The sequence below is a fragment of the Camelus bactrianus genome, chromosome 13 (assembly GCF_048773025.1).
Source record: "Camelus bactrianus isolate YW-2024 breed Bactrian camel chromosome 13, ASM4877302v1, whole genome shotgun sequence".
In the NCBI taxonomy this organism is placed as follows: Eukaryota; Metazoa; Chordata; class Mammalia; order Artiodactyla; family Camelidae; genus Camelus; species Camelus bactrianus.
The window spans coordinates 46124996-46139663 of NC_133551.1; the positions used below are offsets into that span (position 1 = coordinate 46124996).

At 37.8% G+C, this 14668-nt stretch overlaps 1 protein-coding gene across 2 annotated transcripts; it reads right to left on the reverse strand.

Moving 5' to 3' along the window:
* Positions 1-7604: 7604 nt before the first annotated feature.
* UQCRH (ubiquinol-cytochrome c reductase hinge protein) lies at positions 7605-14355 on the reverse strand. Of its 2 annotated transcripts, XM_074376548.1 has the most exons (5): positions 14202-14324; positions 11268-11294; positions 10639-10786; positions 10368-10529; positions 7605-7821 (listed from the first exon to the last, which is right to left on the reverse strand). In XM_074376548.1, exons 3-5 carry the CDS (start codon positions 10699-10701, stop codon positions 7789-7791), a joined length of 258 nt encoding a protein of 85 aa, XP_074232649.1. In that variant the 5' UTR covers positions 10702-10786; positions 11268-11294; positions 14202-14324; the 3' UTR covers positions 7605-7788. The 2 variants fall into 2 exon arrangements, with proteins under 2 accessions (XP_074232649.1, XP_045369528.2); XM_045513572.2 differs by lacking the exon at positions 10639-10786 and having other exon boundaries at positions 14202-14355.
* Positions 14356-14668: the final 313 nt, after the last annotated feature.

Consider the following 14668-nt stretch of genomic DNA (forward strand, 5'->3'; position numbering starts at 1 on the left):
ATTGTGAAGCTTTAGGCCCCACAAAACTTGACGCCACCATAGGGAGCTAGTGGAAAGGAGGGTCGTGATAAGATAGTTGGGTTTTTTTTGGGGGGGGGGGTTAGGTTTATTCATTTAATTTTAGAGGATGTACTGGGACTTAAACCAGGACCTTGTGCATACTAAGGATTCACTCTACCAGTTGAGCTATATCCTCTTCCTGAGATAGTTGTTTTTTTAAAAATAATCATCTGATAGCAGGCGATCAGAGTAGGTGGAAGTAAGGCAGGGAGGTAAGATGAGAGATCATGGTCTGGATTAGTGTGGTGGCAGTGAAGATGGAGAGAAGAGAATGGATCCCACTTAAAATTAACAGAGAGAAGTACAGGACTCATTTGACTGATTGGCCCTAACTATGTAGTACCTACTACACTACCAGTTAATAGCCGTCCTCTTACCCTGCTTTTATTCTTATGACTTATGACCACCTGGTATGCATTTATTTCTTACAGTCTGCTAAATAATGATTTTCAAAAGGTTAAAAAATATAACTTATGAAAATACAAATTGAGCGTACGCTAAAGATTTTATTCATTGTAATAAACTACTTATCCATTACTATCCTAAATAATGAGGGAACCAGTAAGATAGTAAGATTTGTTCAAATGAGGATTTGAGTTTCAGAGATTTAGATTATCAGCCAAAGGAATGCTGAAATGAATTTGTTAATAGTTGCAAAAACATTAATATCCTATTAAGCAATAAACTATAATGTTGGGGATTATCTCTTTTACCAGGTGGAAATAAGTTCCATCTCTACTGGACAGAATTCACTTGCATTTCTATGGATGGGAATTATTGGCATTGCTCTCAGACAAGAATTATTTGCATTGCCATCAGTTTTCTACAAGTTAACCTCTACCCTTACAAAGTTGTGAGATAGCCTACTGTAAAGTCAATCAAAGGTATACCCCAGAACTACAATAAAAGATGATCCAGTAATCTTCTGCCCATTTATAAGCTCTGGACAGTTTTTTTCTGGACATGTCTCCCCTCACTAGAATGTAGTGTTTAAAAGAGCAACAATTTTAATTCTTTCTTGAATTATCAGCACCTAGAACTATGTATAGTACATAGTTCGCTCTCAATAAATATTTATTGAATGAGTGAGTGAAAGATGAGAAAGTAGGGATGTGAGTATAAACAATTTCTTCAAGGAGTTTGTTACGGGACTTAGCAGTTATAAGGTGGAGGGAGGTATGTGTATAGAGGAAGGCCTTTTTTAAAAAAGCTCATAGACATTTAAATCCATTGCTCTGTCTTGTATTTTGATCAAATCTTTTGCCGATGCATAACTTTGTCAGATCTCACACTGGTTATTTGGAAATTCTTGGTTCACTGAGTTATGCAGATCTTCCAAATGTTGTCACATTCTTTATACAATATAAAAATATCAGTTGTTAATATCACTACTGATTTCATCAGAAAAGTCTTTAAATGTTGGAAGTTTTCAAGGTCATTGTGGCAGATGCAAGTTTTTCAAAATCCTAATTTTTGACTGAAAGCTCAAATTTTATCTTTGGCAACAAATACTATCTATTGTTTTCCTTGAAGTGGCAGGCTTACATTGTTCACTTTTCAAGAAAATGCTAGCGTATTAAAATACAATTAATTTTTGTCAACTGGTCTTATATCCTGAAACCTTGTTAAATGCAGTTATTAAGTTTTGGTAACTTTTTTGGAAATCTCTTCAGATTTTCTGTGCACAAAGTCATGTATATTATGAAGTCACTTTTACTTCTTTCTTTCTTTTTCAATCTATGCCTTTTTTTCCTTTGCTGTATTCCACTGGTTATGAGTTAAATTACACTGTTGAGTACAAGCAGTGGTAGTGGACAGGACAACTTGCCTTGTTCCCATTCTTAGGGAAAAAGCATTCAGTATTCACTGTTATACATAATGTTAGCTGTAGTTGGTTTTTGTTTTTTACAGATGTCCTTTACTAGATTGAGGAAGGTCCCTTCTATTCCTAGTTTGCTGAGATTTTTAAAAAATCATAGAAGTTTGTTTTATTTTATTCAAATGCTTTTCTTGCATCTATTGAGATGATCACATGATTTTTCGTCTTTATTCTGTTAATATGATGAATTATATTGACTTATTTTTGAATGATGAGCCAACTTTTAAAACTAACTTTCTGTTTTTGGTGGAGTGAGGGGTGAGGAGGAAGGGAAGGTTTTTAATTATGAGTTCAATTTCTTTCATCAATATAGAGCAGTGGTTTTCAATGAGAGGTGATATTACCCACCCCTGGGGATATTTGGTAATATCTGGAGATTTGGTAACTGGCTGGTGCTTCTAGCATCTAGTGGGTACATGTCAGGGATACTATTGAAAACCCTGTGCTACACAGAACAGTCCCCACACACAAAAAGTTTTCCAGTCCAAAATGTCAATAGTGCTGAGTTTGAGAAACCCTGATACAGGGCTGTTTGAATTTTCTAATTCTTCTTGTACCAGTTTTGACAATTTGAGTCTTTTAGAGAATTTGTTCATCTAAGTTGTTAAATTTCTACACATAGAGTTGTTCAGAATATTCCGTTATTATTCTTTTAGTATTGTTACCAAGTCCAAACTCGTTCTGCTTGCCACACGACAATAAATCGGGAGATGAGGTGCTGGGGCAAGGAATAATGACTTTATTCAGAAAGCAGGCAGACTGAGAAGATGGCAGACTAATGTACTAGAGAACCATCTTCCCCAAGTCAGAATTCAGGCTCCTTTTTTACTAAAAAGGGGAGGGGGTGTGGTTGTTGCAAACTTCTTGATGTTGGAATCCTTTGTTCTTGCAGCTGTCCAGATGGGTCAGATCATGGTGTCCCTGTAAACCTCCAACAAGACAAATGTTACTTTTCTATTCTGCAACTGTTTATCTTTATGTGAATGGAAAAGTGTTAATACTCTTAAAGGTCAGAGCCTTGAGAATAGGCTATCCTGTATATTTCAGGCTATAGGCAACGTTTTTATAAAAGGTGCAGAACCAGCAAAACTAAGCCTAGGAAGCAGAGCACAGGGTTAAAGCCAAAGGAACAGGTCTAATATGGAGTCAAATTTGCTATTTTCTATTACAGTATCTTTAAGCAGGGAGCATCAAACTACAGCCACAAGCCAACTTCAGCCTGCAGCCTGTTTATGCAGTGCCGTTTTAGCATAGCCACTCCTTTGTTTATTGTGGCTCTTTAGCTGCTACAACAGCGTTGAGTGGTTACTATCTGAATCTTTACAGAAAAAGGTTGCTGACCCCTGCTATAGTAATGTTGCCTCTCTAGTTACTAGTTTATGTCTTCTCTCTTTTGTACTTTATCAGCCTAACTAGAGGTTTATCTATTTTATTGAACTTCACAAAGAACCAGCTTTTGGTTTCATTGGGTTTTTTTCTTTATTTCTTTTCTATTTCATAGTCAGATTTCTGCTCTTTATAATTTTCTTTCTACTTAATTTGTTCTTTTCATTGTTATCTTTTAAATGCATTTTAAAATAAGATGAAATATCTATTATATTTACCCATATAGTTACCATTTCTAGGACTCTTCATTCCTTTGTGTAGATAAGTTTCCATTTAGTATAATTTTTTTTTCTGAAGAACTTTCTTTAGTATTTCTTGTAGTCCTTTTGCTGAAATTCAGCCTCTGTACCCTGATTACTGAATTGAGACTTGAGGACAGAATTTTGGATGAAGTAGAAAAGGCAGGCAAAGAAGGTAATTGTGGGCTAATGCTTCCAAGACTGTGAGCCTGCAGGGAAGAGAAGGTAGGGGGTTTTACAATAAAAGTTTTTAAGAGTTCAAGGGGGTGGTGCTGGTTTCTATAGAGATCGGTAACAATTTGTTGCAAAGTTTTGTTTTTGCTGATGCAATAGTCCCCTTCCTTCTGTTGAATATGATGTTTACCTCTGGCTTTGGGAACCTCCTAATATTCTTGTGCCTAGATAAAAGGATGCTTAGGAAGGGGGTCTGTGGAAAAGTGCTCTAGAAAAACCTGTGCAGTTTAAAGTCAGGTTGTCAGTAGAAAAACCTGTGCAGTTTAAAGTCAGGTTGATGTATGCTTCTAGCATTTTGGGCAGGCTGAGGCCTGTGACCTCTTGCTGCAGTGTTTGAACAGGCTGGCACCTGTTCAAACAACAGAATACAAAGAAACTACAAAGGACTAAAAATAACTGCATGTATGTGTGTTATGAACAACAAGATACAAAAAGCAGAAAGCCAACTGCCATTTCGGAGGTGTCTGGAGCAAAAGCAAGGCACTGAGGGGAAAAGCAGAGCACTGAGAATAATCCCTGTATGCAACTCCACTAGGAGGGCCTCCCTCCTCTCCAGCTTAACCTTGGTCCACAAGAGCATGAGAAAAGCCATTTTTAAAACTACTACTCAATTAAGCAGTTACAAATACCATATGGTCACCAATGACTGTAGAGTCCTGCTCGGTTACAGTCCTAGGTCCGCTGACAGTGAATTCTCTTACCTTCTGTTTGTTTAAAACATCTTTTTTGTTTATTACTGAGGTAACATTGGTTTATAACATGTAAGTTTCATGCACAACATTTTATTTCTACTTCTGTATACACTTCTGTATACACTATAACGTGTTCAGTACCAAAACTTTAGTCTCCATCCATCACGGTAAGATTGACTCCCTTTCCCCATTTCACCACCCTCTGCCCTTCCCCTCTGGTAACCACTGTTTTTAAAACATCTTTCTTTTGCTTTCATTTAAGGATATTCTAACTGGAAAGAATTCTAGGATCAAATTTTTCTTCTTTCAACACTTTAAAGATGAGTTGTTTCTAATGAGAAGTATGGAGTAATTCTTTGTGCCTCTTTTCTAAGAGTTTCTTCTTACCACTGGTTTTCAACAATTTGAGAATAAACGGTATAGTTTCCTTTGTGTTTATCCTGGTTGAGGTCTGCTGAGCGTCTGGGAACTGTGAGTTTATAATTTTCATCATATTTGGAAAATTTTCAGTCCTTACTGCTTCAAATATTTTTTCTCTTCCCCCCACCAAACCTCTCCCCTCTTTCCCTCTCTTCTGGGCTATTTGATATTGTCCCACAGCTTACTTTTTCCTTGTTCTTTTATTTTTAGTGTTTTTTTTCTTCTCATGCTTTAGTTTTTATAGTTTGTTTCTGTGTCTTCAAGAACATTCCAGTACATTAGTTTTTCTTCTTCTTTGGTCCCTACTCTTTCATTAATCTCCAGTGAAATTTTTATTTCAGATACTGTGTTTTTAAGCTCCAGGAATTCTGTTTGATTCATTTTTATATTTCCCACTTTTCTTCACATTATATTGATTTCCATTAAATCCTTGAGCATATTTGTAATAGTAGTTTCAATGTTCTTGTCTACTATTTTATCACCTCTGTCATTCTGGGTAAGCATTGACTATTTTTCTCCTGGTCACATTTACCTGCTTCTTTGCCTATCTAAGCAATTTTTTACTGAGTGCTTGGTATTGTGAAATTTACATCATTGAATGCTGGATTTTGTTGTCTTCCTTTAAAATGTCGTGTGTTCGTGTGTGTGTGGTGTGTAAATCAGCTTGATCTTTTCAAGGTTTTTTTTGTTTTGTTTTGTTTTTTGTTTTTAAGATTTATGTGTGGCTTTTCTCTTCAGCTAGGTTTAGCCCTACTGCTTGCTGAAGCATTCCCTTCTGGAATTCAACGAGTTCAACAGGAACTGTCCACATTAGCTGGTCAAAACTCAGACATCTCCTAACTCTCTGTTAACTTTAGGAATTATTCAGTTTACAGCTACCCAGCAGTTCTTTGCCTGGCTACATGGAGTTTCACTCTATTCATTTGCAGCTTAGTATTCAGCAACAGACTTAAGCATCCTCTAAGCATAATTCAGATCTTTCTCTGGGAATTCCCTCCGCTTTATGATAAAGCAAGTATAGTAACATTTTGCTAAACATTCACTAAAATAGAATGAGTAATGAGTTTATGGATGTTCACTGTAAAATTTCAGCTTTGCTGTATGTTTGAAAATGTAATATTTCAAAATAATCAGATTATGTAAGTAAATATGATACCACCACAAATACTTTAAAATTTACTTTGTAAAATATTTGTGAGGATTATACCTCACCATGAAATGGGTTCTAAGTCAGAAATGGCTGGAAAATGCTGGCCATCCCTGTAGCTAGGACAATAGATTGAAAGAACTTCTAGGTTGAAGTGGCCCTTTGCCACATGTTCATAAGCATAATCCTTCAGATTCTCAGAAGCTCCATTGCCATGTTTATCTATGAAATTTTCCCAAGTTTTGCAGTCTCTTGATTACTTCTCAAGCACAAGGCACTCATTTCTGGCATGGCTCACTATCTGTATATAACTATTTACATATAGGTCTTTCTCATGTGCAACCAGAGGTTGCAAACTAAAGCCAAAGCCAGCCCATATTATGGTTTATGGATTCCTATTTTATTCAATGAGTTATAATCTAGCACTATCATTATATATTTTGATGCTCAAACTGTCTCATTTGCCTAGTGACTTTTATGTACTTTTTTAAAATTTTTCATTATTATAAAATATATGTAACATAAAATTTGCCATCAACACTTAAAATTCAGTGGTTTTAAGTACATTCACACATTATGCAACCATCACCACCATCCATCCACAGAACTATCTTCACCTTGCAAAACTAAAACTGTACATCCATTAAACAGTAATTCCCCTTTCTTCCCTCCTTCCAGCCACTGGAAATCACCATTCTACTTGGTCTCTATGAATTTCACTACTCTGGGTACTCATATATAAGTGGAATCATAGTGTTTGTCTTTTGGTGACTGGCTTCTTTTTTGTACTCTTGGCACGTCCCGATCGTTCTTTGAGCACTTCCTTCTTTTTGGAACAACAAAATGTTCAGGCTTGTCTTATAGTTTCCTCATCTCAGCCCTGGAATCACCCATTTCTCCTAGGAGCCCTGGTTCCTTTATTAGAAAATGAAGCCCTCTTTGTGGGCTGAGCTAGGGGATGTATATATTCCCTACATATACACACACTGGCATCTCTATTTACTTACACTAGAATCTATTTATTTAGTTCATACCAGTAACAACACTGCAGGGTTCATTCTGCTTTTTTCCTTTCCCATATTTTAACTCCATTCTCTGTTAGTTCTCATTATCTTCAACATATTCACTTATTCGAGCAATCCCTCCTATGTTTATGTATCCAGTCTCCCATTGCCAGCACCTTCTAGCAGGTGCCCTTTTCTCACCCTACTTAAGACTCCAGTATCCCTCCCCTCACAAACCTACACCCTCCGCACTCCCTTTTTCACAATTTTTTTTTTAAAGAAAAGCAGTCTTGTTGGACACTTGAGACTAAAAACTGTCAAGACACTTTTGGGATTAAAAGTTCCATATGAACTGAGTATTTAATGATATTAAGCAATTACTGTTAATTTTAAGTATGATAATGGCATCAAGGTAAATTTTTTAAAAGTCCTTATCACAGAGATATATACTTGCTAGGTAATAGGTATATGAGGGTTGATTATTATTCTATCTATTCTTATACTAGAAATTTTTAAATTAAAAAAAAGGACAAAAGGCAGGACTGATGATTACTGAACTTTATTAAGATGGAATCACTGAAAATTACACAGAAGCTACTTGTCTAAGTCAAAATCCTTGAGATTCACAAGAACTTAGTTACACAAATAAACAAACGGCAGGTTCAAGATGATAAGGAAATATTCTGATGCCCAGGTAATGAAGGCTGGGGAGAACAATTCTGCACATTTATTTCAAGTTGTTAAAGAGTTTGTGGGCCACCTAGATGGGGGAAAGAAAAGGATATCATCAACCAACAGCTTTAATGTCAGGAATTACAAGGTCCTTCATGACCTGGAACAGTACGGACTCTCTCTCATTACTCCCCTTCTCACACCCCCAACACTCCCCTTGAGCCCTAGTGAACTCACTTCTAACTGGAACTCTTGCCTACTTTATCATCTTTTACTTTTACTTTAAAACACAAGTTTACATGTTATTTCCTGCAAGATTGCTCTAAACAAACCTCCTGTCCCTCCTGTCTTCCCCACAGCAATTGTACCTCCCATATCACAGCACTTAACTAATTCAACAAATATGTATAGAATATCTACTATATGCCAGATACTGTTCGAGGTGCTAAGTGAGTCACAATGGTAAAGAAGACAATACTTCTGTCTCCCATGGAACTTAGAGAATAATGAGAGAAATATAGACATAAGGTAACTTCTGATAGTGATAAATGTATGAGGAAAATAATAATGGGGGTGGGAAGGAGAGAATAACAGCTTTAAATAGGAGGGTCATTAAAGGGAATCCTGAGGTTACACCCAAGAGTTTCACCAGTTTACTAACTGTTCTACTTCTGTCTCCTATGCTGGCATACAACTCAGTGAACAAAGGGACCATGCCTACCTCATACAGTTCTTAACTCAGTGCTTGGCTCATAAAATATTTAAGTAACATTTACCATTTTAACCATTTTAAACTATACATTTCTGTGACATTAAGTAATTTATATTGTCCTGCAACCATCAACCTCTATTAGAGCGTTTTCATTTTTCCAAACCAAAACTCCGTACCCATTAAATTCCCTATTTTCCCCTCCCTCCAACCCTGGCAACCATCATTCTTTGTCTTGATGAATTTGACTACTCTAGGTACTTCATATAAATGGAGTATTTTGTCCTTTTGTGATTGGCTTATTTCACTAAGCACATCTTCAAGGTTTATCCAGGTTGTAACGTGTCAGTTTCCTTCCATTTTAAGGCTAAATATATTCCATTGTATGTATATACCATATTTTAATTATCCATCCCTCCACCAATGAACACTTGGGTTGCACCAACCTTTCGGCTATTGTGAATGTTGCTATGAATTTGAACATGCACACACAAATATGTTCAAGCCCCTGAATAGTCTGTTATTTTGGGTATATACCCAGAAGTGGAACTGCTAGATCATATGGTACTACATTTAATTTTTTGAGTTAAGTATGTATTTCTCTTTATTGCCAAATAATATTCCATTATCTGGATAAATCACATTTTATTTATCCTTTTATCAGTTTTTGGACATTGTATGTTGTTTCCAATTTTGGTTATTATGATTAATGCTTCTATGGATATTTGTGCACAAGTAGAGATATTTTCACTTCTCCTGGGTACAGAACTAGGAGTAGAATTGCTGGGTCATATGTTAACTCAAAGTTTAACATTTGAAGAACTGCCAGACTGTTTTCCATAGGGCTGTACCAATTCACACTCCTATCATTAGTGTATGAGACTTCCAGTTTCTCCACATCACTAACACTTGTTATTTTTTCTTATGATATGGAGAATTTTATATACATATTTTATATATAAACTTTCCCTCTTTCCACTCAAATCACATTGAAAAAAAGAAGTATGAATAATTGTATATATACCAGAGGATGGATAAATGAATATACATCAATGGAAAGAAATACAATGCCTCTTAATAATATTTTATATATATATTTATTATTTAATTTTTGTTTAAAAATCTGATAATATATACAAAAAAGTGGTTATCTCTAGGCAGTATGATTTCAGTTGGATTTTTGTTTTCACAAAAAATCCTCAATTGACACAATGTTTAAATAGGAGCATATGTATGAATATGTGTGTGTGCATTTGCTTGCACCGTATATTACAGAATAAAACAAAACACCTAAATTGGGATTGTTGAAGCATAAATAATGAAAGTTGACTGAGTGGAAATCATTAACTATTTGGAGGGAAGGGGCGAGAAAAGGTTTTAGTTTTTGACCCCTTCACCCATTTCTCCCTATCTTTTTGATTAGAAATGTTGTGGTATGAAATGGTATCTCACTGTGGTTTTGATTTGCATGTCTCTGATAGCTAATGGTGTTAAGCATTTTTTCATATGCTTATTAGCCACCCAATCAGTTTTTACATAAGCAAATATCAAACTTTGCCTACCTTATAATTTACTAAAATATCTCTTATATGTAAGAGTCAAACACAAGTTTACTTAAAAAAAAAATCTTTTGTACCAACTACTATGTACAAGACACACTGGAGGATATAAATTATTTTAAAGAGTAGCCTTTTGTACTTAAAAATAATTCCATTTCCCCTCAGTATAGCAGTGCAAATTGGGACATCACTTCTCTCTCTGAGCTTCAGTTTCTTATCTGTAAGATGGGGATAATACCTATCTCAGTGAAAGCGGAAGAATTAGGTAAGATTATGTATGTAAAGTGCTCAGCACTGTTGCCCCTAGAATGGAAAGGGGTCAACACCAATTCTTCCCTGGCCACCATAAGCTTCAGGCTGACTTACACAGTGGTCTCTTGCATGCAAGAAGTCAAAGAGCTCCTCTGTGCAATCCTCCTCTGTCTGTGACCTGGAGGATACACGCTCATCACAGAGCTCTAGCTGCTCCCGAGCCTTTACACATTTCTCCAGCTGCTCGCATTGCTCTCTCACTGTTGTCAGGGGATCCTGAAGGAGAAACACAAAAAACCCCAAAATGGGGGTTTTAGGAAGAGACCCACAAACCATATGCTTTGATTAATACAACCACCAAACCAAGGTGCTGCCTCTGAATTACCGTGCAGAAGGCCAGCTGGCAGAGCCACACTGCCGCCAGAAATAGCAGAATGGGGTCTCCCATTCAATTCTGATGCTAAGTAGTAGGGGAAAGTTTCGCATTCCTGCCTTCCAAGGTTGCCAGTATGCACTGAAAGCCTCAGTCCTATCTGAAAAACAAGGTGGTAAAGGAAACCTAGCCAAACTTGAAGTAGATCTCTAAGAGGCCTTACTTGTTAACACAGCATTTTGGTGGGATATGTAATGTCTGTGAATTTCAATTTCCCTCATCTGACAACCAGGCCTATGCACCCCAGCTGTCCAGCTAGAAAGGCAATGTTAACATGGAGAAGGATCATCTAAGAAAAGTTCCTTCTAGAATTCTTTACTAAACCACAAATAGCATATGATTGCATACCAGGCCCTCAGGATGCTACTGGACTTCCTGATACCCTGACTGGAGAAGCCCCAAGTCCAGAAAAGACTCAGCTTCCCAGGCCCACACCCCCCAAACACTGAACAGGAAGTATTAAAGGCTTTTTCCACTCACATTCTCTGTAAGTTATCAAGAATCCTTAAAATGCCCTAAGAATTTCATGAAACTCAAACTTTCTTTTACCGAGATGGTTCCAAACCTGAGACAGCTCTTACCACTAATTCCTCCTCCTCTTCTTCCTCCTATAAAGGAAAACAAAATTAATGTCAGCAGCAATTTTACGATACATATATTCCCAATGATACTGAAGTTGTAATCACTGAGGACAGACATTGTATTAATTACGTTTTAAATTTTTTTATTTTATGTTTTAGAAGCCTTGCTAATCCTGGAGACAACCCCTCTCAGGGCTGGCTAATTTCTAGAGCTGGTAAACAACTTGCCTAAGGACACATCTTTCATATGCAAACCAACCAATCCAAAACCCTTCTCACCAACCACCTTTCTCTAACTCTCCTACACTAAACCAATTATTGCCTCTGCCCTAATCATATCAGGGCTAATTACCAAACAGGGACCACCAGATAGTCCAGAGCCCACCAAAAGCATTCTATCTTAAACCTGCTAGAGCGTGCCTATCCTGCTTCATCCACTCCTTCTTCCTTCTGCTCCTGATTGGTCCAGGCACTTCTCCATGTGGCCCTGGGTGGTACTGCCTGCGCAGTTCTCTTGGGAACTATAAGTAATAAACTCTTCTTTCAAAAACAGTTGTCTCCATGTTTGTAATCTTTCTTACCTACCTGAGTAAAACAACGCCTGGGTATATTTCAACAAAGGCACACAATCTCATGTTCTTTAGCAACAAACTTAAGTGTACACAACACTCTGAAGTTTACAAAGCACTTCAATATCTGTAATGATTTGATTAAATCATAATAGCCCCTCAAGGGGCTCCCAGTTTAGAAACAAACATTAAACATTTTCTGATACAGATTCAAGCTATCAGAAGTTCATATGGAACATGCATAATTTAAATTATTTTATTCTAAATTCTGGTAGGTCTCAGTATTACCAGAAATAGCTAAATTTAATCCTTACATTCCAAACCAAGTTAGGAAAAAAGCTAACATTGTTTTTCTAGACTCTGAACTTGAATTGAGAATATAACAATGGCCAAACCTGAACTCTACCCAGAGCGTAACTAAAGATAGTTTAGGTCACTGCTTTTTGGCTTGCTGAACTCCTAGGACTCTAAGTAGCCTATCAATATAAGTACACCAAAGGTCCACAACTCCATTCACAAGCTTGAAAGGATGAGGCACTGCCTATTTACTTCTGATTCCAGTGCACAACCACAAGCTTGGTTTCCTTTCTTCCGAGGGGAGCAGTGTTAAAAAAAAATTCTCCTTGGGAGCATAAGCATAGGCCTAAAGCTGGGGCACAGCAGAATCTGATCAGTAGCTCAATCTGTCAAAAGCAAAGCATTTGCCTGCCTGTGCATACACGTGTCCATATTTGGGGGAAGGGAAAGAAAAGGTATATACACAGAAAAAAAAAAATAGCTCAGCAACCCCTTGTGTTTTCAAAATTTCAACACCATCTGCCTCATTCTCTAAAATCTTCTAAGAAGGGACCAAAGCTCACAAAAGCTGGGAGTGAGGGGTAAAGGCAGGTTTACGTTTAACCCAGGCTATTTATTTTTACAATTAGAAAAGATATCTTCTAAACATGAAGATGTTGTTTAGGATGTTTCTAGTTTTTCATTCAACAAAGTTTCTTAACCTTGCTCTTTAAGGAAATTGATACTGAAAAAAATTCTCCAAAAAACTGAAATCACATTCTACCTGAGTTAGAAACAGAAATTAGTATCCTAGAAGCAAGACCTTTATATTATTTCCCTACTAGCAATGCTATTACACTGATCACTTTACATCTCTGATGATTTTGTGTGGAAAATATCATGGCATGTTTTGGAAAAACAAATCCAAATACAAGTCTGAATATAAAACTTCCAGTCAATGAGAAAAACCAAGGTCACACTAAAAAAGATTCCATCTCCAAGAGGTGTAAGTTCTTCATGACAAACCTTAGTTTTTCTTAATTTTAAAACTCACTACTTATTTACTTTCTTTTTTCTCCTCTGCTGTGGTGAGCCCTACTGAACTTTCTGGTCTATTTCCAGCAGAACTTCCTGAGACTGGCTCCATTACTTCCTGATCCTCTTTCTGAAAATAAGACTAGGAAAAATTATGGGATAAACTAGCTTCCAATTATTGTGAACCCATAAGCCCAGAATAACTGCAAGGAAGTGACCAGAGAATAAAGAATAGATAGGAAACGTGATTGGCAACAAAAAGCTAGCTGACTTCTGTAAAACTGTGTAACGCTGTGGCTAAGTCTTGGCTCTAGAACCATGCTGCCTGGGTTCAATTCCCCGCTCCATGATTTATTAGTTGTGTGTCCTTAGACAAGATATTTAACCTCTCTGTGCCTGTTTCCTCATCTGTAAAAGTGGCAATACTAAGAGTACCTAATACTTAACTTACAGACTATTGTGTGGCTTAAATGAATTAGCATGTATAAAGCACTTGTAATAGTGAGCAGCCAACAAATGATTATTATTACATCGCCATTCTCAGTGTGGGAAAGAGCTCCCTCTTTCATCACAGAATTATACTGCACAGTCTCGCATTGTCCCCAGAGACACCTCCCCTACTCCCATCCACAGAAAAAGACCACTTTTTCACAGAAACTAGCATAAGGCCAGATGTCCGGAACTCCACAGCGATATGGCAGGGACTCTTGACCCAAGCTGAGGCAGCTTGCTCCCCAAACCCGTCAAATCAGAGGCTCTGATTGACTAAAAATATAGGCACTGTTTTTACAAAAGTTCAGTCCACACAGCATTTTCGCTCTCGCTAAACCTCCACTGCACTCAAAGAATGGGAGGCCGAGGCCCAGAGAAAGCCTAGCCATCTACTTGCCCAAGGTCACTAGACGAACTCTAGGGAAGGGTCAGGGGAACCAGCTCTCCCGACCCAACAGACTCTAGTGGGGAACCAGTACCCACAGGGCCCTGGCGTGTTTTGGCGGGCTGGGTCCTGAGCCTCAGGACAGTGAAGAGTGTCGAGCTGCTCGCCTGGCCTTACCTCCTTGGGATCTCCGGACCCGGTCAACATCCTTCGCTCGTCCTCCAGGCCCATGCGCGGCTGCGGTTCTGGTCTCAACACAAACACCAACAGTGGCACCTATACTACTTCAGGATCAAAAAGGACTTGTAAGGGTCACTCAGCGGATATCCGGCGATCTGGCCGGAAGTGCGGCAGACTCGTCGTAGTCGCGAACACACACTCGGATTGGCATGTACCACCGCCGAGAGGCAGGGGATAGGGGGTAACTGGTATTTTCACCTGGGAAAGACTTGCTAAGGACTATCCCTTTTGTCACGAAAGACCCTAATATATTGATATAGGAGTTTATTTGAAATATTGGCTTCTAAGCAACTTGGGAAGCATAAATAAATATTCGATATTCCTTTAGTACGGTTCCCATTCTTCCCCACATCGCTGATAGAACCGTCCTAACTGCTGACCTTTTCAAGATGGCGTCCCGCGAG